The 27,210-nt window shown below is 46.4% G+C and overlaps 1 protein-coding gene and 2 long non-coding RNA genes across 8 annotated transcripts; 2 read left to right on the top strand and 1 right to left on the bottom strand.

Annotated features, from left to right (window-relative positions):
- On the top strand, positions 1-26,479 carry LOC127006232 (ATP-dependent RNA helicase DDX3X-like). Of its 6 annotated transcripts, none has more exons than XM_050875848.1 (15): positions 1-168; positions 6,881-7,016; positions 8,100-8,210; positions 12,181-12,340; positions 12,936-13,167; positions 13,774-13,935; positions 14,343-14,468; positions 16,624-16,739; positions 17,704-17,853; positions 18,381-18,537; positions 18,916-19,078; positions 20,574-20,752; positions 21,294-21,411; positions 22,136-22,378; positions 23,394-26,479. In XM_050875848.1, the coding sequence occupies exons 1-15, from the start codon at positions 124-126 to the stop codon at positions 23,513-23,515; spliced, it is 2,220 nt and encodes a 739-aa protein (XP_050731805.1). In that variant the 5' UTR covers positions 1-123; the 3' UTR covers positions 23,516-26,479. The 6 variants fall into 6 exon arrangements, with proteins under 6 accessions (XP_050731805.1, XP_050731804.1, XP_050731803.1 ...); XM_050875847.1 differs by having other exon boundaries at positions 23,382-26,479; XM_050875846.1 differs by having other exon boundaries at positions 22,136-22,414.
- On the top strand, positions 8,217-9,384 carry LOC127006234 (uncharacterized). The gene is made up of 2 exons (XR_007759295.1): positions 8,217-9,069; positions 9,205-9,384. It is a non-coding gene; the product is annotated as an uncharacterized LOC127006234 (long non-coding RNA).
- LOC127006233 (uncharacterized) lies at positions 8,839-12,174 on the bottom strand. Its single transcript, XR_007759294.1, has 2 exons — positions 11,707-12,174; positions 8,839-11,638 (listed from the first exon to the last, which is right to left on the bottom strand). It is a non-coding gene; the product is annotated as an uncharacterized LOC127006233 (long non-coding RNA).
- Positions 26,480-27,210: the final 731 nt, after the last annotated feature.

Here is a 27,210-nt window from a genome sequence, read left to right as displayed (position 1 = left end):
CTGGCAAGGGAGGGAGGCCGATGACGTCACGCCGCAGCCTGGCTTTGTCCTCCCACACGGCACCAACCTCTCGCTGCACTCACCTCGCTGTATCTCCTCCACTACGCGTCCCCTGCTTGTAATATGAGTAATGCACCCACCCACAATGGCGTAGGTCTGGAGCGGCAGGTAAGCAGCGGCCGGGGCGGGGAAGGAAACGAGAAAAAGGCCCAAGAAAAGATCTGGGCTCTCTCTCTCCCTTCCTTCCTCTGCCCCCCCATAATCAATGTTCGTCTGTACATGTCTAGTTTTTAGGCTTTTTTAAGGATTTTTAGGCCTCCTGTGATATCTCCATGTGCTGTGATTTATTCTCTAGTGTTTTATCTTCATGTGTGACCCGCGGGAATGGGTGCTGGGTCCATAGAAACTGTGGAAATGGGTTAAATGTGAGGAATGGTGGGGGTCGGTGCAAACCATGGCAGTGTTGCGGTCACGGCTTTTCGGCTTCTTGGAGGATTTTTTAGGCCCCCTGTGCGCTCCCTTCCCCCTGTGGCTTATTCTATAGGGTTTCATCTTTCCGTGTGACCTGCGGAAATGGGTTAAGCGCCCGTGGAAACTGAGGAAATGGGGTAAATGTGAATTGTAGTGGAGAGATGACCCCAAAAAATCATTGTTTCGGTCTTGATTTTAGGGTTATTTAAGGGTTTTTTGGCCCCCTGAGACTCCTCCCGGTGGCGTGGTTACTCCCCAGGGGTCTTATCTCCCCGAGTGACCTGCGGGAATGGGTGAAGGGCCCGTAGAGAATGAGGAAATGGGGGAAGAGTGCGAGAACGTGGAAACAGTCTGCTGGGAATGTATCAAACCGCGGTAACGTTCAGCTCGTGGTTTTAAGTTAATTTCTAGAGTTTTAGGCCCCCTGTGTCCCTTCCCTGTGGCCTAGTTTATCCCCTGGGGCTTTATCTATCGGCAGGAGGCACGTGGGGGTGATGGAGGGGCCGGAGAGGGTGGAAATGAAGGAAATAGGAGGGATGGTGCAACAACCGGGAGGGAGGATAGCACGGAATGGCTGTTTAAAATTTTCACTTTATTTCGCTTTTTCACGCGTTCCGCCGCCTCTCCCTTGCCGGCCGAGGGGGAGGAAGGGCATGGGTGAATTTCCTCATTAAGTCCACCCGGAAGAAGGCGCAGGCGGCGGGAAGAAATGGGGAAAAAGGGGGTAAGTTGAGTTGTCCCCACTGCCCGACAGCCATCCCCGTCAGCTAAATATGGCTACAATTTCTCAATTTCCTGCCTATTTTTAGGGTCTGAGGTTCGGAGGCCTTGCGTAATCGGGCTATTAGGGCCCCCTGTGATGATGGGTGTCCCGGAAATGGGTGAGGAATGGGTGGTTGAGGTGGGTTTAGAGGGTTTTATGGTGACGTGGATGGCAGGCGATGGGACTTGGATGGTGGAATGGTGTGGGTGAGAGATGGATTACCTTCCCCAGCACCCATTTCTAGCCTCCATTTTCTTTATTTTAATATTTTTTTTACCCATTCAAGGTAAGAAATGGGTGATATTGATAAGGTGTGAGGGTATGGGAGGGATTACATAAGTGGATTAAATGCCCAGATACCCCATTTCTGGTATTTCAATTATTTATTTGCCCCATTTAAGTTAAGAAATGGGTGATATTGATAAGGTGTGAGGGTATGGGAAGGATTACATAAGTGGATTAAATGCCCAGATACCCCATTTCTATCCCCATTTCTGGTATTTCAATTTTTTTGCCCCATTTAAGTTAAGAAATGGGTGATATTGATGTGTGAGGGTATGGGAGGGATTACATAAGTGGATTAAATGCCCAGATACCCCATTTCTATCCCCATTTCTGGTATTTCAATTATTTTTTGCCCCATTTAAGTTAAGAAATGGGTGAGATTGATAAGGTGAGGGTATGGGAAGGATTACATAAGTGGATTAAATGCCCAGTTACCCCATTTCTATACCCATTTCTGGTATTTCAATTTTTTTGCCCCATTTAAGTTAAGAAATGGGTGAGATTGATAAGGTGAGGGTATGGGAAGGATTACATAAGTGGATTAAATGCCCAGATACCCCATTTCTATCCCCATTTCTGGTATTTCAATTATTTTTTGCCCCATTTAAGTTAAGAAATGGGTGATATTGATAAGGTGTGAGGGTATGGGAAGGATTACATAAGTGGATTAAATGCCCAGATACCCCATTTCTATCCCCATTTCTGGTATTTCAATTATTTTTTGCCCCATTTAAGCTCAGAAATGGGTGAGATTGATAAGGTGAGGGTATGGGAAGGATTACATAAGTGGATTAAATGCCCAGATACCCCATTTCTATCCCCATTTCTGGTATTTCAATTTTTTGCCCCATTTAAGTTCAGAAATGGGTGAAATGAGAACGATTGACAAGGTGTAAGGGTATTGGAAGTGTTACATAAGTAAATTAAAGCCCAAACAACAATTTCTTCCCCCATTTCCATAATTTAATTCCTTTTCTGGACCATTGTAAGCAAAGAAATGGGTGAAATGGGCAGGATTGATGAGGTTTAGGGGTGTGGGAGGTGTTATGTAAGTTGACTAAATACTTATATCCCCCATTTCCTGATTTTAATATGTATTCTGTCCCATTTAAATTAAGAAATGTTAGTTAGGCCACACTTAGATTATGCTGTCCAGTTTTGGTGCCCACACTACAGAATGGACATCAACTTGCTAGAATCAGTTCAGAGGAGGATGACCAGACTCTATTTAGCGTTAGTTAGGCCACAATTAGATTATGCTGTCCAGTTTTGGTGCCCACACTTCAGAATGGACATCAACTTGCTAGAATCAGTTCAGAGGAGGATGACCAAGATGATTCAGGGGCTGAGGAACCTCCCATATCAAAATAGGCTGAAACATCTAAACTTACATTCACTAGAGAGACGAAGAGTGCGGGGAGATCTGATAGAAGTATTACAATGCATTTTCTGGACCATTTAAGCAAAGAAATGGGTCAATCTGGGTGAAAATTGACAAGGTGTTAAGGAATGGGAAGGAGTCTATAAATGGATAGCCTGCCCAGATACCCATTTCTATTACTATTTCCTTGTATTAATTCATTTTCTGGCCTATATGAACTAAGAAATGTGTGAAATAGGCAATATAAACAAGGCGTGAGTATGGGAAGAGTTACATAAGTTGGTTAATTGCTTAAACACCTATTTCTGCCCTATTTTCCTTATTCAGTTTTCATTATTTTTTGGGGGGGTCTGATATGTATTTGTGTGTATAAGAATTAACTGGGTATTATTAACAAGGGTATTATTAGCACCAGACCCATCAATCATCATTATTATTATTATTAGTGTGGATGAGTGTGTGTGTGTGTGTGTGTGTGTGTGTGTGTGTGTTGGATTTTGCGAGAAGTTAGAGAAGAAAAGTTAAAAGTTGAAAAGAAGTTTAAATCTATTTCCACTGACTTCTTTTTCTTGTCCTTTTCTTTCTTTTGTCTTGCTTTGGGTGAGATGTGTATTTTCTTTTTCCTTTGATTTTCTTTTTCTTTCCTTTTACTTTCTCCTTTTCTTCCTTCTTTTTCTTGCTGTGGATGAGATTGACTCTTTTTTCTTCCATTTCTTTTTATGCCTTTTCTTTTTTCTCTGTCCTTTTCTTTCTTTTTCTTAATTTCTTGCTGTGGATGAACTTTACTTTTTCCATCCTTTTCTTTTCTCTCTTTCTCCTTTCCTTTCCTTCTATTTTTCTTTTTCACATTCTTACTGTGGGTGAGGAGAGAGAGAGAGAGAGAGAGAGAGAGAGAGAGAGAGAGAGAGAGAGAAATAATACTATAGAAAGAATGGAGGAAGAGAAAGGAGGAGGAGGAGGAAGAGGAAGATAAAAAAAGAGGGCTTGAAGGATAAGCTGTGTGTACTCTTATCTCTCTCTCTCTCTCTCTCTCTCTCTCTCTCTCTCTCTCTCTCTCTCTCTCTCTGTTGCATAATAAAATTGAGTCATAGGAGGAGGTGTGTGTGTGTGTGTGTGTGTGTGTGTGTGTGTGTGTGTGTGTGTGTACATACCTTGATTGACTAGCCTTGCGTCACCTGTAGATAAGATTTAATTAAGGTATTACGAGGGCAGGTGTTTCCTCACATCCTTTTTTTATTTTTATTTTTTCATTCATTCCAGCTATCGTTTTCTCCTGTTATTTTTTTTTTCTTCTTTTCCTTTAATTATGCTCTTTGCTTTATTTTCTTCTTCCTCTTTGTCTTCTTCTTTTTCTTCTTTCTCTTCCTCTTTGTCTACTTCTTCATATTCTTTGTCCTTCTTTTTCAATGCTCTTTCTCGTAATAATTTGATGGTGATTTTAACTTCAATTCATGTACATTTAATTTTTTTTTTCCTTTCCGATTGCTGTAGATAACATTTTCTAATCATCTATTTTTCTACTTCATTCCCCGCAGCCTATCCGTACTAGTTAAGTGTACTGTATTCTATTTTGTATCCTTTTTTTTTTCTTTCTATTCTCTGGTTTATATATATTTGCCGCTGGGTGAAAAATTGCTTTACCGTAACTATTATTTCTATGGTCCATATTCTTAAAAACATCAAGCTTCCATTTTGACTATTTCCCATGGGCACACAAGATTATCCGGGTTTTCATGGGTGAGTTATCCAAAGATTATCCGAGTTTTCATGGGTGAGTTTTTCAAAGATTATATATCCGAGTTTTCATGGCTGAGTTTTTCAAAGATTATCCGAGTTTTTCAAAGATAATCGAGTTTTTCAAAGATTATCCGAGTTTTCCAAAGATTATTCTGTTTTTTCAAAGATTATCCGGGGTTTTATGGGTGAGTTTTTCAAAGTATCCGGGTTTTCATGGGTGAGTTTTTCAAAGATTATCCGAGTTTTCATGGGTGAGTTTTTCAAAGATTATCCCATTTTCATGGGTGGAGTTTTTCAAAGATTATCCGGGTTTTCATGGGTGAGTTTTCCAAAGATTATCCGAGTTTTCATGGGTGAGTTTTTCAAAGATTATCCAGGTTTTCATGGGTGAGTTTTTCAAAGATTATCCGAGTTTTCATGGGTGAGTTTTTCAAAGATTATCCGGGTTTTCATGGGTGAGTTTTCCAAAGATTATCCGAGTTTTCATGGGTGAGTTTTCCAAAGATTATCCGGGTTTTCATGGGTTGAGTTTTCCAAAGATTATCTGGGTTTTCCAAAAATTATCCGGGTTTTCCAATGATTATCCAGGTTTTCCAAAAATTATCCAGGTTTTCCATAAATTATCCGGGTTTTCCAATGATTATCCAGGTTTTCCAAAAATTATCCGGGTTTTCCAAAAATTATCCGGGTTTTCCAAAAATTATCTGGGTTTTCCAATGATTATCCAGGTTTTCCATAAATTATCCGGGTTTTCTAAAGATTATCCGGGTTTTCCAAAAATTATCCGGGATTTCCAAAGGTTATCCAGGTTTTCCAAAAATTATCCGGGTTTTCTAAAGATTATCCGGGTTTTCATGGGCGAGTTTTCTGAAGATTATCCGTGTAAAACTATCACTGGCATCACAAAAGAACATAAGAACATAAGAACACAGGGAGACTGACTGCAAGAGGACATCCATTTCCATACCCATTTCCTATTAACAGTGCATTTTTGGGACCATTTAACCCGGTAGCAGCGGGGGTCACGTTTCTTATTGGTCCCTCTAAGCGAGAAAAATGAGAAAAAATTCATCACTCACAAAACATTTCATAATATATATCTAAGCATTTGTGATCAGTTTACATGTATCATCTATTTTTTTGGGGTTTATATCATGGCACAAATATGGCCCATCACTGCTACATGGTAAAGCCACAAATTTGGCCCGTCGCTGCTACACGGTAAAGCCACAAATTTGGCCTGTTGCTGCTACACGGTAAAGCCACAAATTTGGCCTGTCGCTGCTACACGGTAAAGCCACAAATTTGTCTACCCTGCTACTGGGTTAAGCCAAGAAATGGATCAATCTGGGTAAAATTGACAAGGTGTGAAGGTATGGGAAGGATTCTATAGATGGATAGCCTGCTCAGTTAGTCGTGTGTTGGCTGTAGCGTAGACTGAACCATTTTTTTTTTTCTCATGTATTTAAGAACGCAGGAGTCTGCAAGAGGCCGGTAGGCCTGTACGAGGCAGCTCCTTTATTTGTTTATTTGTTTATTTGTATATTTTTTCAAGGGTATTGCAAGACACAGGGGAAGGAGGAGGAGGAGGAAAGACCATAGGGGTGTAGAGTGATTTGTGTTTGGGTTAGTGTAGATGATTTGTAGTAGTCAGGCTCTACCTCTGGCCATGTGTTTGATAAGACTAATGACCCCACCAGCCTTCATTTTACTCTTTATTTTGATCGAAGGAGGAAGAGGTGTTTGAAATGAGTAACGCCCCACCAACCTTCATTTTACTCTTTATTTTGATCGAAGGAGGAAGAGGTGTTTGAAATGAGTAACGCCCCACCAACCTTCATGTTTTCTCCCTTCATTTTTAACCATTGGGGGAAGAGGTGTTTAGCGTTGTGGAGTGTAGGTTCGATGACTAACTGCTCTGACCTACAATATCTTTATCGGACACCTTATTTTTTTATTTATTTTTATTTGTCCTCCGCTCCCATCCCTCCCCCTGTACAGTTTGCTAGTCAAGGCTTGAAGGACCGCTTAGGATTGGCATATCCACACCTTATTTATATTTATTTACTTTTACTTTATATTCACACCCCTTTCCTCGCCCCCACAGTTCTTGGTTGACAGGTCTAGGCTTGGAGGGTCGCAATTAATCAGGCAGCGTAGGAATGGCAAATCCGCGCCTTATATATGTATCAACTTATCCATTCTTTCTCTATATTCACCCCCCCCTTCCCTCCCCCCCACAGTTTGCTGGTCTAGGCTTGGAGGGCCGTGATCACGTTGGGCCGCGTCCCGGAGGTCGAGGGGGACGAGGAGGGGGCCGCTACATCCCTCCCCACCTGCGCAACAGACTGGAAGATACCCCACCACCCCCACCACCAGGTACGCCCCGGTCGACTCACCTGCGTCTTATTCTCTTTGTTTATTCATTCATATTCATTGATTTTCTTTCGTTCTTTCGTCTATAATGTGATTTTTTTTTTTCTCATTTTATTTATCTTTATTTTTTTGTGTATTTTTTTTGTGTATTTATTTATCTTATCTGTTTGTTTATTGTTATTATTATTATTATTATTATTATTATTATTATTATTATTATTATTAGTGTTTGATATTCTAGTAACCTGCACCATTTTTTTTTTTTTTTTTTCCATATGCATGTTGGTTTAGGAATGATGAAAAATAGCAGTAGTAGAAGTAGAAGTAGTAGTAGTAGTAGTAGCAGTAATAGTAGTAGTATCTCAAGTATATGTGCCTGCATAAATTCATATGTATTTAATTAATTAAGTGAATGTTTTAAGTGAATGCAAGCTGTGGCCACTTGTGTTGCTCTATTATTATTATTATTATTATTATTATATAGTTCGCATTTCCTTTGCATTGCTTTCACTGTTCTTCTCGGCCACGAAATGTTACTTGCAGCCAGTCAGTCAGTCAGTCAGTCAGCCATCCACCCTTCCTGAGTCAGTCTGTCAGGTAGTAGACACACACACACACACACACACACACACACACACATGGCCCGGTAACTCAGGGGTAGAGTGTCTGGCTCACAACCAGAAGGACTGGGGTTCGATTCCCCGGCCGGGTGAAGATAAGTTGGGTTTATCTTCCTTCACGTGTAGCCCCTGTTTACCTAGCAGTGAGTAGGTACGCGACGTCAGGCGAGGATTTGTGACCTCGTTGTCGCGGTGTGTTGTGTGTGAGTGGTCTCAGGCCTTCCCAAAGATCGGTACTACGAGCTCTGTGCTCTTACGTAGGGGAATGGCTGGCTGTCTTGAGAGAGACCCGCAGCAGACCATGAGGTGAATCACACACACACACACACACACACACACACACACACACACACACACACACACACACACACAGTCGGAGGGTGGATGGCATAGAGTAGGTGGGTCAGCTCAGCCTAGTCTTAGCCTTGTGACCAGCATCGCGCCAAAGCCCGGCCTCTCTTGGCAGATTCCTCCGATAGGAATAATAGGGACGGATACAACAATTGGTATGCTTCCCGCGGGTCCCAGGGCAGCGGCGGCGGCGGCTGGGACCGGGATAGAGACCCGTATGGAAGCAGTAAGTCTGGGGGTGTTTGTGGGGGTGGTGTGGGTGTTTGAAGTGATGTGTGTGTGGGTGTGGGTGTAGTTTGGTTCTGAGTATGGGGTAAGGTGGTGGTTGTGTGTGTGGGTGGGTGTGGGTGTGTTTTGGTTCTGAGTATGGGGTAAGGTGGTGTGTGTCCGAATATATCACTACGCCACACACACACAGACACACACCACAGCACGCACCTCACATATATACAAGGCCACACAGTTAGTTCTACAGCCAGCACAGGCCAGCCAACAGCCAGCCAGTCAGCCATAACCACAATCTGGCCAAACAGACACAGATGCTTAGAAACAGAGAATCAAAGAAGGGGAAAAGAATGAAAGGAAGAATAATTATAATGTTTGTAGAGTGGGAATCAAGAAAATGAAGTGAAATAGGAAAGGAAGGAAGGATTTGTAGAGTTTGTATAGATGAAGAAACCTACAACTGAAAGAAAGATGAATTTGTATAGATGAAGGAAGCTTATTATGATGCTTGTAGATAGATAGAGACACAGAAGAACAGAATGAAGTGAAATAGAAAAGAAAGGAAGGAAGAAGGGTTTTGTATAGATGAAGAAACCTATGACTGAAAGGAAGGAGAATTTGTATAGATGAAGGAACCTTATATTATGCTTGTTGATATATAGAGACACACAGAAGAACAGAATGAAGTGAAATAGAAAAGAAAGGAAGGAAGAAGGGTTTTGTATAGATGAAGAAACCTAAGAATGAAAGAGAATTTGTATAGATGAAGGAACCTTATATTATGCTTGTTGATATATAGAGACACACAGAGAGAAAGAGAGAATCAAGTGAATTAGGAAAGAATTGAAAGGTTGTTACAGGTGAAGGAACTGAAGAATGAATGAAAGAATTTGTATAGACGAAGGAACCTTATATTATGCTTGTTGATATATAGAGACACACAGAGAGAAAGAGAGAATCAAGTGAATTAGGAAAGAATTGAAAGGTTGTTACAGGTGAAGGAACTGAAGAATGAATGAAAGAAGGATTTTGATAGATGAATGAACCTTATTGTTATGCTTATAGATAGACAGACAAACACAGAGGAAAAGAGAATCAAGTGAAATAGAAAAGGAAGGTGTTTGTATAGATGTAGAAACCTAATCATTGTATTTATAGATAGATAGATAGATAGATAGTTAAACAGAAAGATAAACAAATGAAACTAAAAAGGAAGGAAAAAATTAGAATTCGTATAGACAAACTTAATCATTATTCCTATAGACAGACAGACAGATAGATAGATATATACACAAATAGTTATATATATTTACAGATAGACCAGCCAACAGACAAAGGTAGACACATAATTATATACAGTTAGGCATTTACAGACATACTTATACAGACAGACAGACAGACAGACATACAGGTGGAAATATATAGAGCATAGAAAGTGTGTTGGTGGAGAGAGAGAGAGAGAGAGAGAGAGAGAGAGAGAGAGAGAGAGGATGTAGAGCGAGGGAAGTGACATTGCTCTTCTCCTCCTCCTCCTCCTCCTCCTCTTCCTCCTCCGCCTAGCAGGATATTCATAAGTTCTGCTTATTAGCCGACTCCACCCATAGAAACCACACACACACACACACACACACACTTTCTAGAGGGATGAAACTGCTTGAATGTGTGTGTGTGTGTGTGTGTGTGTGTGTGTGTGAACTAATTTACGCACACATACCTAGTGTACACATGGAGGAGAGCGTGTGTACCAACTAGGTCATGTGTACTTTTAACGCATACATCTCTTGTGTGTGCGTGTATGGCCAGAGTGTACATAGCTCTGTGTGTACTAACGGGCAAGGTGTATACATCGCCATGTGCGTACAGCTAAGGGCAACATGTACGCATAACCATGTGTGCTAACGGCTAGCGTGTGTACGTACTAATGCCTCATGTGTATACCTGTGTGCGTTTGTTAACCGTGTGCGTGTGGTGGTGAGACACACGCACATACATAGAGACGCACACGAGCTTGGCCATGCTTACAGACATGCGCACACACAGCCTGCTTGATTTTTTTTTTTTTTTTTTTTTTTATATCATTTGCTGTGCCTGTTTGTGTGTGTGTATATATTGACTATTTAATTCACACCCATTTCTTCCCTATTTTGACCCATTTCCCCATTTTTATCTTCATTTTTACCCATTTCTTCATTTTTATCCATTTCCCCATTTCACCCATTTCTTCCCTATTCCCCATTTCCCTATTTATACCCATTTTATTTTTCCCAATATCTTGCCCATTTTTATCCATTTCACCCATTTCTTCCCTATTCCCCATTTCCCAATTTTACCCATTTCATTTTTACTAATTTCTTGCCCATTTTTACCCATTTCATTTATATCCATTCCTCATTTTCCCCTATTTCCTAATTTTTACCTATTTCCCCATTTTTATCCATTTCCCCATTTCACCCATTTTAACACTAAGCCATTTTTACAGTCCCTATTTTACCCATTACTACTCATTTATTCCCCATTTTACCTATTGCTCATTTCTCCCCAATTTCATCAATTTGCCTATTTCACCCATTTTTGCCCCTATACCCATTTCTTGCCCAATTTTACCATTTCCTTCTCAGTTATCAATTGCTCTTTTTACTTATTTTTTTTAAACTACCCATATCTTGCCCAATTTTACCTATTTTGCAAGATTTCACCCATTTCTTGATTGATATCTTGCCCAGTTTGACCAATTTCTCCCCATTTTTTGCGTATTTGCTTATTTTTGCCCCTTTCCCTGATTTTCCCTATTTCAAACCCATTAACTTAACCCATTTCTCACCCTTGAACTGTCTCCCATTTCCCTATTTCTTACAACTCACCCATTTACCCATTTCTTACCTTCCTCTCTATTACACCCATTTCTCACCCCATCACCCATTCCTTACCCCAAGTCACCCATCATTCATATCAACCCCATTTCTCTCCTTCCCATTTCTACTAGTCCATCTCACATCCATTTCCTATTACCCATTTCCACCCTTATATACACCCCATTACACTGATCACCCATTTCTCACAACATAGTCACCCCCAATCCCCATTTCTTCCTATTTCTGCTAGTCTTCATCTCACATCCATTTCCTAATACCCATTTCCACTCATTCACCCCATTACACTGGTCACCCATTTCTCACACCATATTCACCCCTGATCCCCATTTCTCCTTCCTATTTCTGCTAGTTTTCATGTCACATCCATTTCCTATTACCCATTTCCACCCTCATGTTCACTCCATTACACATCACCCATTTCTCACATCGTAGTCACCCCTGATCCCCATTTCTCCTTCCTATTTCTGCTAGTTTTCATCTCACATCCATTTTCTATAACCCATTTCCACCCTCATGTTCACTCCATTACACGTCACCCATTTCCACTATTCCTGACCTCATTTCTCCTTCCTATTTCTGTTAGTTTAATCTATTCCCATTCTTCCTATTTCCACTATTCCTGACCTCATAAATACCTCTTAATACTATTTGCATTCTTTTATCCACCCTCATATCTGCTCCCTCTTCCCCCATATCCCCATTTCTCACTGGTCTTCCACCCCCCCATCACCATCACCCCACTTTTCACCCATCTCCCCCACCCCTTCCCACCCCACCTTATCCCTATTTCTCACCCATTTCTCACCCATTTTTTGATTTTTATCCATTCATTTTTACCCATTTCATTTATATCCATTCTTCATTTTTACCCATTTCATTTTTATCCATTTTTTTACCCATTCCCTGATTTTAATTCATTCCTCATTTTTGCCCATTTCCTCATTTTAATTTATTCCTCATTTTAACCCATTTCCTCATTTTTATCCATTCCCACTCACCCCTTCCTCCCCCACCTTACCCCTCCCTGTTTCTCACCCATCTCCCCTCACCCCACCATCACCCCATTTCTAACCCGTCTCCCCTCCCCCCCCTACACAGGTGCCCAGAAGAATGGGGCGCCGCCGCTGGGCAGTAGCAGTTTCCAGCGACGCGACAATAGAGGCGGACCCGGAGGAGGGGGGGGCTTCCGGGGGGGTGACAACCGCTTCAGGGGAGAGAGAGACGACCGCTGGGGGGGCGGCGCTCGGGACGGCCGCAGGTAAGGAGAGGGGGAGGGGAGGAGTGTTAGACAAGATTGATTTTTTTTTTTTTTATTGATTTTTTATATTTTTTTAATTGTATTGTTTTATTTTGATTGATTTTTTTTTTTGTCACAATTTCCCTTTTTTTTATATGTCAGAATTCCACCCTTTTTTCCTCTTTTGGTCTATTGTTTTTTGTTTTGATTTTTCCCTTTAAACAGTCAATTCCACCACTTTTATTCTCTCGGTCTTTTTCCTTACGTATATCCACTTTAAGGGAGGAAGAAATTCATGAGGTTATTAGTAAAAGAAAGGAAAAAATTGCCCTGATATATATCATGATGTTTTCCTCTGATAAAAATCTATTGAAATCATAACAGGAGTGCATGGCGAGAGAGAGAGAGAGAGAGAGAGAGAGAGAGAGAGAGAGAGAGAGAGACTGACTTAAACACACACACACACACACATTACACCCCCACCCCCCACACACAAAACATCCCCTTCCCCTACCCACCCCCACACAAACCCCAACCCCATACACGAAAAACACCCACACACCCACCCACACACACACACTCACACCCACCTCATTCCCACCCTCACCCATTCCAGCGGCGGCTATGATGATCGCTTCCGTGATGGCGGCGGCGTGAACGGACCGCCCCGTAACAACCGCTGGGTGGAGGACGAGAGGGACCGCTCAGCTGGGGGCAGTGGCGGCGGTGGTGGACGATGGCAGGACAGGGTAGGCGACCGGGATGATTGGACGCAACCCCTGCCCAGGAACGAGGTCTTGGAGGCAGAGCTCTTCACTACCAGCAGTACGGGCGGTCCAGCTGTCCAGGTGGGTGCAAGGAGGAGGAGGAGAACAGGCGGATGATGGGAGGTTGAGGTGGCTTAAAGAAACAAGAGGAGTAGGAAGAGGAGAAGAAAGACTAAAAAATGAAGTGGAGGTTGAGGAGGAGGAGAACAGGTGGATGATGGGAGGTAGAGGTGGCTTAAAGAAAGAAGAGGAGTAGGAAGAGGAGAAGAAAGACTAAAAAAAGAAGTTAGGAGGAGGAGGAGGAGGAGGAGTCAAAAGAGGTGGCTCGGAGGAAGAGGAGGAGGAGGAGGAAGGGGATTTGTAGTATTAGAAGTTATGGTATTAATAGATATATATACATTTCTCTTCCATTTTCCTTCTTTTTCTTCTTTTCCTCCTCCTCCTCCTCCTACTACTACTACTACTACTACTACTTGTCTTGCTCTAATTAATGCTACTTTCTCACTCTCTCACTTTCTCTCACTCTCTCATTTCCCTCCTCTTTCTAATCCTAACCTAACCTACCATAACATTTCCTTTCTCTCTCTTGTCTCTCCCACACTCTCCCTCCCTCTCACTGGCTCACACCCCCTCTCTCTCTCCCCCCCACTCGCTCACACCCTCTCTCTCTCTCTCCCCCACACACAGTCCAACAGCGGCATCAACTTTGACAAATATGACGACATCCCAGTGGAGGCGACCGGCGACGAGGTTCCGGCCTCCATCAACACCTTCGCCGACATCAAGCTTACCGAGCTCATCCGCATGAACATTGCCCTTGCCCGCTACGATAGGCCTACCCCAGTGCAGGTGAGTCGGTGTGGGGTTGGGAAGGGGGGGAGTGATGCGATTTTATTTATTTATTTTTTTTTTTTTTGGTGTGTGTGTGTGTGTGTGTATGTGTGTGTGCTGTTCGTTTTTTTCTTTATTATTATTCATGATGGTTATTTGTCTTATCCAGGACTTTCCTTTGCTTTTTTTTTTAATTTTTTATACATTCCTATTATTCATTTTCTCACCATTCATTATTTCTACCCCCGCCCCATTTCATTATCATTATTTTATTTATTTATTTATTTTTATTTCCCCTCTCACTCGCTGCTTTCCCCCAAACAGAACGCCATTCCTTCATTCTATCAATCCATCGTCACTCATCTTATTCCCGTCACTGTTCTGTTCACTAATTTGTTTCCTCACTCTCTGTTTCCTCCCCACAGAAATATGCCATTCCCTTCATCCTGGGCAAGCGCGACCTTATGGCGTGCGCTCAGACAGGCTCCGGCAAGACTGCGGCCTTCCTGGTGCCCATCCTCAACCAGATCTATGAGCAGGGACCCGTGCAGGTACATGTGGGGGTGGTGGTGTATGGGGGCAGAGAGGGGGCGGGTGATGAAGCTCTTAGGGTGAGGGAAGGGAAGGTGGTGGTGGTGGTGATGTAAGGGATGGGTTGGTGTGTGTGTGTGTGTGTGTGTGTGTGTTTCAGAGGCCATGGTATATAATTTTTCAGGAACAACTTTTTAATAAAACTTCGGATAAGGATGAAAATTTGGCAAAGCATGCGTCAGACCTTGCCCAAGTTTTGCTCTAAGTTATTTATTAGCAAGCTGTGGATAATTAAGGCTCTCAAGCTGTGGATAATTAAGGGTCTCTAGCTGTGGATAATTAAGGCTCTCTAGCTGTGGATAATTAAGGCTCTCAAGCTGTGGATAATTAAGGCTCTCAAGCTGTGGATAATTAAGGCTCTAGCTGTGGATAATTAAGGCTCTCAAGCTGTGGATAATTAAGGCTCTCTAGCTGTGGATAATTAAGGCTCTCAAGCTGTGGATAATTAAGGCTCTCAAGCTGTGTATAATTAAGGCCAGCAGCTGTGGATGGCTTTCTGGCTGTGGATAATATACTATACTGTGGATAATTAAGGCTCTCTAGCTGTGGATACACAGCTGTGGAAAATTAAGGCTCTCAAGCTGTGGATAATTAAGGCTCTCAAGCTGTGGATAATTAAGGCTCTCTAGCTGTGGATAATTAAGGCTCTCAAGCTGTGGATAATTAAGGCTCTCAAGCTGTGGATAATTAAGGCTCTCTAGCTGTGGATAATTAAGGCTCTCAAGCTGTGGATAATTAAGGCTCTCAAGCTGTGGATAATTAAGGCTCTAGCTGTGGATAATTAAGGCTCTCTAGCTGTGGATAATTAAGGCTCAAGCTGTGGATAATTAAGGCACTCAAGCTGTGGATAATTAAGGCTCTCAAGCTGTGGATAATTAAGGCTCAAGCTGTGGATAATTAAGGCACCCATAAGAGCCATGTAATGTTAAAACCCACCAAGTGTAGTGCCTCCTATTGCCAGGCTTGCAAGCTGTACCAAGGAGCCAGCATTGTGTGCCTTTCTGGGAGGCCAACATACTATACTGTGTCTGACATTAGTGCCCAAGCTCTCCAACTGGGAACACAGCAGTGGAGGTGTTGGGTCTCTAGGTGAATGGTATGGCAGGCTGGAGATCTATATTAAGGTTCTCTGTTCTGGAAAAGACTGAACACTGAAAGAACTAGTCTAGTGGTGAAGCTTATCCAGGTTGTCATTTCTCTCTTCATTTCTACCTCACAGTCCCAATGGTTTCACTTTTCTCCTATATTTCTTACATATATGTTTGATATACCTTGGATATGAGTGGGACTGCAGGGCAGAGAGAGAGGAGAAAGAGGACCCGGAGCCTGGCACCCACAACGGACTTGACAGTTTGGTTTCACTACAGGTGCTGCTAAAAGTGTTTGAATCATGCGCCTGGCACCTCACTGGCCACAGCCACATCCGCATGACTGTCTCCACACCAATATTTGCTGCCTCACAACAGGAAACTCTTTATCTGTGGGGTTTTTCCATTATGTGCTTCTTGTAAATGTCTTGATTTTCCACATCTTGTTGATAAATCATTGACGAAAATAGAGCCAAATTATTGTACTAATCTGATTCTTTGGTTGAAAGTTATTCCTGATAAATTATATAACATGGCCTCTGAAACCCAAACTAACTTCTCAGAATCTAATCCAACCTAAGCTAAGGTATCGGTCCTACCCTAACCTATCCTTCTCAGTCATAGTCTAACCTAACCAAACCTCCCCCTCACCCATCCTAACCTAACCGGGGGCTTCGTGGTGCAGTGGTTAGCACACTTGGCTCACAATTGAGAGAGCCCAGGTTCGATTCCCGGGTGGAGTGGAAAAATTTGGGCGGCTTTTCCGATACCCTACGCCCCTGTCCACCCAGCAGTGGATGGGTACCAGGTATTAATTGGGGGTTGTGTCCTGTCTCCTGGGATCTGTTTCCTTCTCTTATAATTCCTTCCCCTTCTGTCTCTCTCCGGCATATGACCACAGATGTTGCGCCGACTAAATGAAACTTTCCAACTTTCCTAACCTAACCAAACTACCCTAACTTAACCTAACCTCCCCCTCACCCATCCTAACCTAACCTCACCTAACAATTGCTCACCCATTCCACAGATCAAGAACAACAACCCTCGCGGCCGCAGCAAACAGTACCCCTTGGCCCTGGTCTTGGCTCCAACCCGTGAGCTCGCCACCCAAATCTACGATGAGTCACGTAAATTCTCATACAGGTAATTGCCGTAGAGGGAGTGGGGTGGGGAAAGGTGAAGAGGTGGGGTGTGTCGTAAGGGGGGTGAGGTGTTTTGTGGGAAGGGAATGGGTGGTGGGTAAGGCTGGGGTATGGAAGAATAACAGGCCTATATTCTCAAGCTTTTACATCATCACACAACCCTGAACCCCACCCCCATTTTCTCCCATTTATCCCGCCCAACCTACTGTTATATAGCCTTACACAGACACACACACACACACACACACACACATACCCATACACACATACACACACACACATACACACACACACATACCCATACATTACCATTCCTTATCCTCCTCTTACAGTTTAATTTACATCACCTCCCGTCCCTTCCTCTCCCTCTCTCCCTTTCCCCCTCTCCCCCCACAACAAACCAACCCCCTCCTTCCCTCCCCATACAACCTCACATAACCCCTCTCACAACCCTTCCAACTCCCCAACATGGCCGATCCACCTCACAACACAAAACCCATCCCTCTATTCCTCTCCCTAACCCCCTCCAACCCCTCTATACATAACCCCTCTCCCAACCCCCTCCCCCCCCCACATGGCTGATCCACCCCACAACACAAAACCCATCACTCTATTCCTCACCCTCCCCTTCGTTTAGTCCCCTCCACAAACACACAAACCTATCCCTCAGTCTCCCTCTCCCTCACCTCCCTCCACCCCCCTTATACATAACCCCCCCCCTACGTAACCCCCTCCCAACCCCCTACACGTGGCTGTACCTCACCTCATAACACACCTTTCCCCCCGATCTCTCTCTCCTCCCCCCTCCCCCAATATGACCCCCACATAACCCCCTCCCAATCCCCTCTTCACCCCCCATACACGACTTAACCTCACCTCATAACACGCCTTTCCCTCTATCTCTCTCCCCTCCCACAATATATGACCCCCACATAACCCCCTCCCAACCCCTTCCTCCCCCCCAGGGCCCGCGTTCGCCCCTGTGTGGTGTACGGAGGTGCTGACGTGGTGGCCCAGATGCGTGACCTCTCCCGTGGCTGCCACCTGCTGGTCGCCACCCCCGGGAGACTGGCTGACATGATTGACCGTGGCAAGATCGGCCTCGACTGCTGCAAGTAAGTGCGTGGGTGTTTGACTTTGGGGGTGGCGGTGAATATGGGTAAAAAGCACAATAAATGGGTGAAATTGGGCAAAAAATGAACAAGTATGGGTAAAAGTGCAAGAAATGGGTAAATCAGTTAAAGTAAGCATGAAATGGGTGAAATTGGGGAAGAAATGGGTAAAATTGGGCAAGAAATGGGGAAGAAATGGATGAAATTGGGCAAGAAATGGGTAAATATATGCAAGGAATGGATAACATGCACAAAAATGGGTAAAATCAGCAAGAAATGGGTAAAGATGGATAAAAACATGCAAGAAATGGGTAAATATGAGTTAAAACATGCAAGAAATGGGTAAAAAGCACTAAAATGAGAAAAAATGGGTAAAATCAGCAATGGGTATATATGAGTAGAATGGGGGGCAGGGGTAGAGAGAGAGAGAGAGAGAGAGAGAGAGAGAGAGAGAGAAAACCAGTCACACCAATCATCACAACTACCATCACCACCACCACCACCACCCTAACCCCTCCCTCCCCCCACAGGTACCTGGTGCTGGATGAGGCTGACAGGATGCTGGACATGGGTTTCGAGCCACAGATCCGCCGCATTGTGGAGGAGGACAACATGCCCCCAACCGGCCAGCGCCAGACCCTCATGTTCTCCGCCACCTTCCCCAAAGAGATCCAGCGGCTGGCCCAGGTGAGTAGCGGGGGTGGAAGGAAGGTGGAGGAAAATAGGAGAGAAAGAATGGAGGAGAGAGAGAAAATGACAAGCACAATCTTTCAATATATCTCCGCACCTTAGAACCTCCAGGACAACTATATTTTCTTGGCCGTGCTGCAGTGAACACAATAACAATAACAACAATAGCGACCACAGTCTTCACACCACACTATGCACAACAATAACAACAACATCAATAATCTCTCTCTCTCTCTCTGCACCTTAGGACTTCCTGGACAACTTCTCGCGGTGCTACGGTAAACACTATCAATAACAACAACAACAACTACAACGACAGCAATCTCCACACCACACTACACATCACCAACCTCTCTCTCTCTTTCCGCACCTTAGGACTTCCTGGACAACTACATCTTCTTGGCCGTGGGTCGCGTGGGCTCCACCTCCGAGAACATCACACAGAAGATCGTATGGGTGGGCGAGGAGGACAAACGCTCCTTCCTGCTGGACATCCTCAACGCCGCAGGACTTGACCGCCCCAACGATGCCACGAAAGGTGCGTGGAAGAGGGTGTGAAGGAAGGGGGGGAGAGAGAGGGACAGTAAAGAGTGGGAGTAGAAGGGGGTGCAGAGGATGGGTGGAAGAGGAGGAGAGGGTGAGGGAAGGGAGGGAAGAAGATAAAAAGGGTTATAACAGGAGTGGAGAAAAGGGAGAATAGAGAAGTGGAAGAAGAAGGGGGTGGATGAGGTTGAAGGGAAAGGGTAAAGGGAGTGAAGGGATGTGGTGGAAGGTATAGTGGAAGAAGGAGAGGGTAGAGAAGAAGGGAAGTGGAGGAAAATTGAGGGAGTGGAAGATGGTGTGGTGGAAGAAGAAGAGAGGTGGAAAAAAGAAAGAAAGGGTGAAGAGGTGTAGGGAGGAGAGAGAGAGAGAGAGAGAGAGAGAGAGAGAGAGAGAGAGAGAGAGAGAGAGAGAGAGAGAGAGAGAGTAAAGGATAAAGGAAGAAAATGCAGGTGGGAGAAAGGAAGTGAAGGGGTTGATGGGAAGGAAGATGGAAGACAGGGTTCAGGGTGATTAGGTTAGGTTAGGTTGTGGTGGGGTTTAGGGTGATTAGGTTAGGTTAGGTTGTGGTGGGGTTTAGGGTGATTAGGTTAGGTTGTGGTGGGGTTCAGGGTGATTAGGTTAGGTTGTGGTGGGGTTCAGGGTGATTAGGTTAGGTTATGGTGGGGTTCAGGGTGATTAGGTTAGGTTGTGGTGGGGTTCAGGGTGATTAGGTTAGGTTGTGGTGGGGTTTAGGGTGATTAGGTTCGGTTGTGGTGTGGTTCAGGGGTTCAGGGTGATTGGGTTAAGTTAGGTTGTGGTGGGGTTCAGGGTGATTGGGTTAAGTTAGGTTGTGGTGGGGTTCAGGGTGATTAGGTTAGGTTGTGGTGGGGTTCAGGGTGATTAGGTTAGGTTGTGGTGGGGTTTAGGGTGATTAGGTTAGGTTGTGGCAGGGTTCTGGGTGATTAGGAGAATGAGAAAAGAAAGGATGAAGGAAAAGAATCCCTAACCTATTATGTAAGGACGCTGCTGATTGGCTGATATTGGGCGGGGCGTCTGACCTCCCCGTCACAACACAATCGCATAGCTTCATAAAACGCCCCACCCATCAACAGCCAGTCCGCAGTACCAGCTTAACTGAATGGATGAACTAGATACTCTTAACACCATGGGTATCAGGGCACTTCTCCTCCCGAAATTGACCTCTCTTTTGGCCACCTCTTTTGATTCTTTTTTTGGGGGGGGAGCAGCAAGTAGCAGGTTTTTTTTTATTGTTTCTTTTTTTGCGTGCCCTTGAGCTGTCTCCTTTGTTGTAAAAAGTCACCACCACCACCTTCATTAACCCTCCTATGCACTTAAACTTTTCATAATTTTACGTTTTTTAACTTTTCGTAATTTTACAATTTTATGCGAGGTCATTTTATTCGGTGCCACATAACCAGTGTAGTTGCGGCGCCGTGTTTATGTCCAATCAATCAGTCAATCGCTTACCCACTTTCTCTCCACCCCCATAGCTGAGTCGCTGACCCTCGTGTTCGTGGAGACCAAGAAAGGCGCCGACGCCCTGGAGGAGTTCCTGTACCGCCACGGCTACCCGGTCACCAGCATTCACGGCGACCGCAGCCAGCGCGAGAGGGAGGACGCTCTCAGGGTCTTCCGCAGCGGCCAGTGTCCCATCCTCGTGGCCACCGCTGTGAGTGATGAGGGCAGTTGAGTGGGAGGGGGGGTGGTTATGTTATGTGTGTGGTTTATTTTTCATTATTGTTTTCCTTTTTTTTGCCTTTGAACTGTTTCCTTTGCTGTAAAAAAAAAAGGTTGTTGTGAGATACAGTATGGTTAAGTTAGGTTAGGTTGTGGTGGGGTTCAGGGTGATTAGGTTAGGTTGTGGTGGGGTTTAGGGTGATTAGGTTAGGTTGTGGTGGGGTTCAGGGTGATTAGGTTAGGTTGTGGTGGGGTTCAGGGTGATTAGGTTGTGGTGGGGTTCAGGGTGATTAGGTTAGGTTGTGGTGGGGTTCAGGGTGATTAGGTTAGGTCGTGTCAGGGTGGTTAGGTTAGGTCATGGTGGGGTTCAGGGTGATTGTTTTTTTCTCTCATTCTTTGCCTTACTATGTTTCCTTCCCTTCCTTTCTCCCCTCTTTCCTTCACCATTTTCCTTCCCTTCCTTCCGTTTCCCATTACTCTCCTCATTCATTTCCTTCCCATGTTTCCTCCCCTAATTCACCCCTTCCCCCCAGGTGGCTGCCCGAGGTCTGGACATTCCCCACGTGAAGCATGTCATCAACTTCGACCTTCCCTCGGACATTGAGGAATACGTCCATCGCATTGGTCGTACCGGGCGTATGGGCAACCTGGGTGAGTGTGGTGGGGGAGAGGCGTGGGAGACTGTATGGAGAGTATTGGAAAGACGAAAAGCTGTTTTAAAGTGTGGGGAGGGGAGAGGTTTTAAGCAGGAAAGAGGAAAGATTGTAGGGGAAAGGGGAGAGGCTATGGGAGTGTGTGGAGGAAGGGGAAAGGCTGTAAGGGGTAGGGGGTAGAGGTTGTGGTAAGGGTAGGAGAAAGTAGGGGATTAAAGGAAGGGGAGTATGTGTAGGGGGCATGTGGGGGTATTGTGGGAACAGGTGTTTGTGTTGGATGGGGCAGGAAGGGAAGAGGGTATGTGAGTGTATCGGGGCAGTGAGGAGAAGGGGACAGGGTGTGGGAAATGTGGGAAAGAGGAGAGGCTGTGGAAGGGTGTGTGGAGGGAAGGGGGGAGGCTGTGAGTGTGTGTGTATGGGTGGGGAGAAGGGGGAGTGTGTGTGGGAGAGTCTAGCGAAGGGGAGAGATTGTGTGTGGTGGGGGGAGAGGGAAGAAGAGTGCGCGATGGAGTGTAGGGGAAAGGGAGTGAAGTTAGGTTAGGAGAGGAGGAGAAGGGAGAGAAAAGTGAAGAGTGTAAGAGAGAGAGAGAGGGGGGAATGTGTTTAAAGTCTCTCTGATTTTTACACTCGCACACACACACAAAGAAATAAACTAACCACCCTTCACCCTTCTCAACCCCTTCTCCCTACCCAACCCCACCCCCAACCCCTTTCCCCCTCAGGTCTGGCCACTAGCTTCTTCAACGACAAGAATCGCAACATGGTGCGTGACCTCGTGGAACTGCTGCAGGAGGCCAAACAGGAGCTCCCCAAGTGGCTGGAGGTCATCGCTTCCGAGACACGCTGGGGTGGCGGCGGCGGCGGTGGACGGGGCCGCAGCGGGGGTGGCGGCAAGAGGTTCGGCGGCGGCTTCGGCTCCAGGGATTACCGTCAGGTGGACCGCAACAAGACATCTCACAGTGGAGGTTCGTCGAGGCCAGGGTTCAGCAACTTTGGCGGAGGTGAGTGGGTGTCTGTTGGCGGCCCCCCTCATTTTCCTCTTCCCCTCCCCACTCCTCTTCCACCACTACCTCCTCCGAATTGACCCTTCACCTCTCCCGTATCCTCCACTTCCGTATTCTCCTCCCATTTCGCCTGTGACTCCACCTACTCCACCTCTGTTCTGCCCAGGTTAATGGGTTTTGTTTCTTCCGCCTTTCCGCCTGGTCCTCTGTCTGGTGTTAGTGTACTTCATCCTGCCATGACAAAGGTTCTAATTCCACCCCTCCACCTGGTTCTCTGTCTGGTGTTAGTGTACCTCATCCTGCCATGACTAAAGCTCTAATTCCACCCCTCCACCTGGCCCTCTGTTTGCCCTGACCTCATCAATTCCTTGGCTGCCACTTTGGTTGTTCATCTGTTACAAGTTCGTTCCATGCATGACACGACCTCCCCAAGTCCTTTCCTTGTCTAGTGCTGCATGATTCGTTGTTTCCTCCGCCCATCTCTTTGTCTTCTGTTATTTTCACTCTGAGGGGGCCCCAGCCGTTGGTCCTTGCTCTTCTTGCAGCACCTCACCCACTCATCTGCTTCGTGAGTGCTCTGTTGGTGTATGGAGGAGATGAATGGGGGACCTGGGTGGTGTGTGAGTGCGTGCGTGTGCATGTGTGTGTGTAAGTCAGGGTTGGGTGGTGGCCTGTATAATAGATTAAATGAGTGTGTTTGTCTGTGTGTGTGTGTGTGTGTGTGTGTGTGTGTGTGCCACTGTTAGTTTCTTCAGCCGCAGGTTCGGTCTACAGTGTCTTTCTGTGCCTCATTTTGTTGTCTTTCGTGTGTTGAGGCGTGTGAGAGTTTTGATTTATTTGCATTCCCTTCCTGCATCAAGCTTGTCGAGTCCTTTGCCTTGCCTCCCCCGGCCACCACCACCCCCGTGTGTGTGTGTGTGTGTGTCGGGGCGGGGCGGGGCAGTGGCCTGTATGGTAACAACAGTTGTGTTTGCAGCCCCGCCGCACTTCAACCACTATGGAGGCTACAGCGGCTTCAGCGGCGGCGGCAGCAGCGGTGGCAGCTACAACAGCTACAACAGTTCCGGGGCGTCAGGCACGGACTGGTGGGGCAACTGAGCGTCAGCGCCGGCGGCAGGGGCGGCGGCGGCAGCGTTGGCGCCCCGCGGCGTGCCACCTTGTGCCACACTTGTTACGCCTGGGCCCTACCTTTAGTGAAGTGCAGTGTTTGCTTTCCCTTAGTTTAGCAGGGCAGCGTGTGCCCGCCCTAGATGTAAGGCAGGACGGCCGCCCCCCCACGGGGCACCGCCTCCACCCGGGGCTCTCTTGGCCTGGACTGACAGTGTGAGAGTTAGAGAGAAAGAGAAATATTTAGCGGGAGAGCTAGAGAGAGCCAGGCCGTCTGAGGAAGGAATACTCTGAGTCGTGTATTGCTTCATACTTACCCAGCAACAAGTGACCACAAAGTGGCACAAGGTTATCACCACAGCAGCCAACCTAGGATGTGTGTTCCCTCCCTCCCTCCCCCCTCCCCCTACAATGATGGGCCCGGCTGGGCCCCCCACCCCCCGCAGCAGCAGCAGCAGCAGCAGTGTGTAGGTGTTGTGCCTGGCAGCCCTGCATCCCTCCCCACACACACCCTCCACGTAGCAGACTTGGATGTTTATCAATACGCTTTTCGGTGTGTGTCCCCAGCACACTACAGGCCCGGCGGGTGTGTGTGTTCCCTCCTGGCCTGGCGTGGTGGTGGTGGTGGTGGTGGTGGTCACCGTCATCCCCGTCGCCGCCGCCGCCGCCAGCGTGTAGCAGCAGCAGCAGCAGCACTTGGTGTAGCCCCTCAAGGTGTGTGATGCAGCGGCAACAGGCTGTCCCCTCCCCTCCCTCCCTCCTCCCCCCCTAAGGTTGGGCTGCTGTCATTTTTCCGTGCGAGGGCGGCGGCTGGCTGCCCGGCCGCCCCTCGCCGAGGTATTATAATTCTAGACTTGTGTAGCATGGCTTTTGGGAAGTTTATTGATCGTTTGATATTTTGCCGTCCCTTGATTGTAGCGTTGAAAACGAAGCCTCTGGGGCAGCGGCGGCAGCGGCTGCCAGCGATTCACGGTCCCATTTGTAAGTTTGTTTGTAAGTTTTTTCATCGCGAGTTCTTCCCTCACACCCCCACACTGCCGAGCATGTGCGTGTGTGTGTGCGTACTCCTAAGCGATGATGATGTTGATGATGGACTGAAGAATCCCAAGAGGCTCTGTACGGAGATGTGTCTTTGTCTCTCCTTCTGGACTCTGAACAACACCAGGTATTAATATTATGTGTTTCTTTTTTATTGTTTTTCCACGATGAGTCTACCTTTGGTTTAGTTGGACTTGGGTGCTGGCGACAGCATCCTCTACACAGTAGCGGCCGGCGCCGCGACACGTGGCCACAGCATCACTCAAGCCTGGTCTCCTGTGAGGGTGGCGGCTGGCATGTTGCAGTAATGATCCATCCCTGAGGATACAAATAACCCCACTCAGCTCAGGGCATCGGCCTATCCAGTGTTCGTCCAGCGTGGGGGGGCAGGGGGGCCTGCCTTCCTGGGAGGGGGCGGGCCAGGGCTGCGGGAGTGGCCGGACCCACCGTGGCGAACACTGCCATTGTTACTGTGATATTGTGGTGCGCCCGCGATGGGGCGGGACACGGGGCGGGGCGCGGGGCCAGGTTTGGGTTGTGGCAGAGAACGCCCCCGGCAGAGGGCTGCCGGCTCTTCCCTGGCGTGAACCGGCAGGGTTGCAGCTTGATTATATGATGATAGTGAGACAGAGGTACAGCCCACATTCCACTATGGTAATCCTCCACAAAGTGTTTATATAGTTATACTCGTAATCTCAGTCATAGCCTGAGTATCGCCAAAGATTGTTAGTTTGTATGTTCATGTACAAATGTTGTCTTTATTTAGTGATTCATATTTGTTATTGTAGTGATGCAGACATAAGCTAGCAGGCTTATGCTCACCTCAGACTGACTCTAGTCGGTGACGGAGCGCGGCCCTCCACTCACGAAGGCGGGAGCAGCGGCGGCGGCAGTGGTGCCGCACGGCTCCACACTGAGGCTCCTGGTGGCCGCGAACACAAGCGTCTGCCCAGATCTGACGTGCCGGGCATTCACCGTCAGGCGGGCGGCCGCTAGTCTGGCTGGCCGCCCGCCACTTGTGGTGCTAAACACTAGCGTTGTGCTGCCCGGGAGCCGTCAGCAGGTACAAAGTTCAGAGCACAAGGATCTGCCACACACGTACACTTACCCACACACATACACACACACACACATACACACATACACACAAACACACACATACACACACACACAGAGGCACGGCGTCTCTGTGTCCCCAACAGTCAGCCTGCGTTGCACAGGGCCTGCCGGACCCTTGTTCTTGGGGTCTGCGCTGGGCCTCCTCCGCGCTCTTGAAACGATTAAATTGTGCAAAATTGCCAGTCCGTGCAGTAGAACAGTTGGCAGCAATGACAGACCACGCGTTTCGTGTACTGGCATGTGTGGGTGTTCTCACCGGGAGTTTAGAGTTTTTCATAACGTAACGTAACAGTGCGTGGCCCAGCGCCACACGTGGAGATACACAGGCAACCCGCCAGGGGTTGTGGGGCCGTGGCGTCCGCCCCACCCCACTACCCTGCCCTATGGTGATGGGGCGGGGTGGGGCGGGCAGTGGGGCCCCCGGGATCAACTTTCCAGCAAGGAAGAGCAACGTCATCTTCCGGGCGCGGCGGCGGCGGGGCGGCCCTGCCCCGCCGCGGCCCAGGAAGGGGTCCTCACATTTCCCATGGAAAGAAAGTGTACCTAATATTGTGGAAATATTCGGGGGGGGTCTCTGCGCCATATATTGTGTAGATAAAATGTACTCTTTTTATACAAGATTGCAAACTATTTTTTATTTCTCTCATTTCTAGAGATTTAAGGAGAGATCTCACGTTTAATATAGGGATGGCAAATTGAAAAGTCTACTACTATAACTATTATATTCACTCTGGCATTTAGAACAGTTATGATGTAACCAAGCTTTCTTAAAACAATAAAAATAGTAAAACCACAAAATACAGCAGGTCTCCTTTGCCTAAACACACACACACACACACACACACACACACACACACACACACACAAAACACACACAAAACACACACACAACACTCACACAAAACACACACACACACAAAACACTCACACAAAACACACACACACACACACACACACACACACACACACACACACACACACACACACACACACACACACACACACACACACACAACATAATTCTGCATCCATACAATCCTGATTCCTTTAAAATGTCTTCATGGAATCAACTTATTATTGCCCATTTTAGAGGCAGTGTAAGTGGCTCTTGTGGTGATGGTGGTGGTTGTGTTTGCAGTAGTAAATTGTGGTTGTAGTGATCTAGGTAGTAGTAGTAATGATAGTGGTAGGATTAGTAGTAATGGTGGTGGTGGTTGTGGTAGTAACAGGGTAGTAGTAGTAGTGGTAGTAGGAGCAATAGTAGTGGTTGTTATGGTGATAGTTGTAGTTGAAGTAGAGGTGGTTGTGGTAGTGGTGATAGGGAAGTAGTGGTTGTTGTGGTAGTAATGAGGTAATGGTGGTAATGGGGTAATGGTGGTGGTGGTGGTGGTGGTGGTGCAGATGTCTTAAACAAGGCAGGAAGGCAGATTGGCAGGCTCTGATAAGTTCTCAAGACAGGAAACGATAGACGCACTGAGGGAGCGTTGCAACAGCCTCTTCACCTTGGCCGTGGGGTGGATGATAAACGT

The sequence above is a fragment of the Eriocheir sinensis genome, chromosome 32 (genome assembly GCF_024679095.1).
Source record: "Eriocheir sinensis breed Jianghai 21 chromosome 32, ASM2467909v1, whole genome shotgun sequence".
Lineage (NCBI taxonomy): Eukaryota > Metazoa > Arthropoda > Malacostraca > Decapoda > Varunidae > Eriocheir > Eriocheir sinensis.
This window is presented reverse-complemented; position numbering and strand designations above follow the sequence as displayed.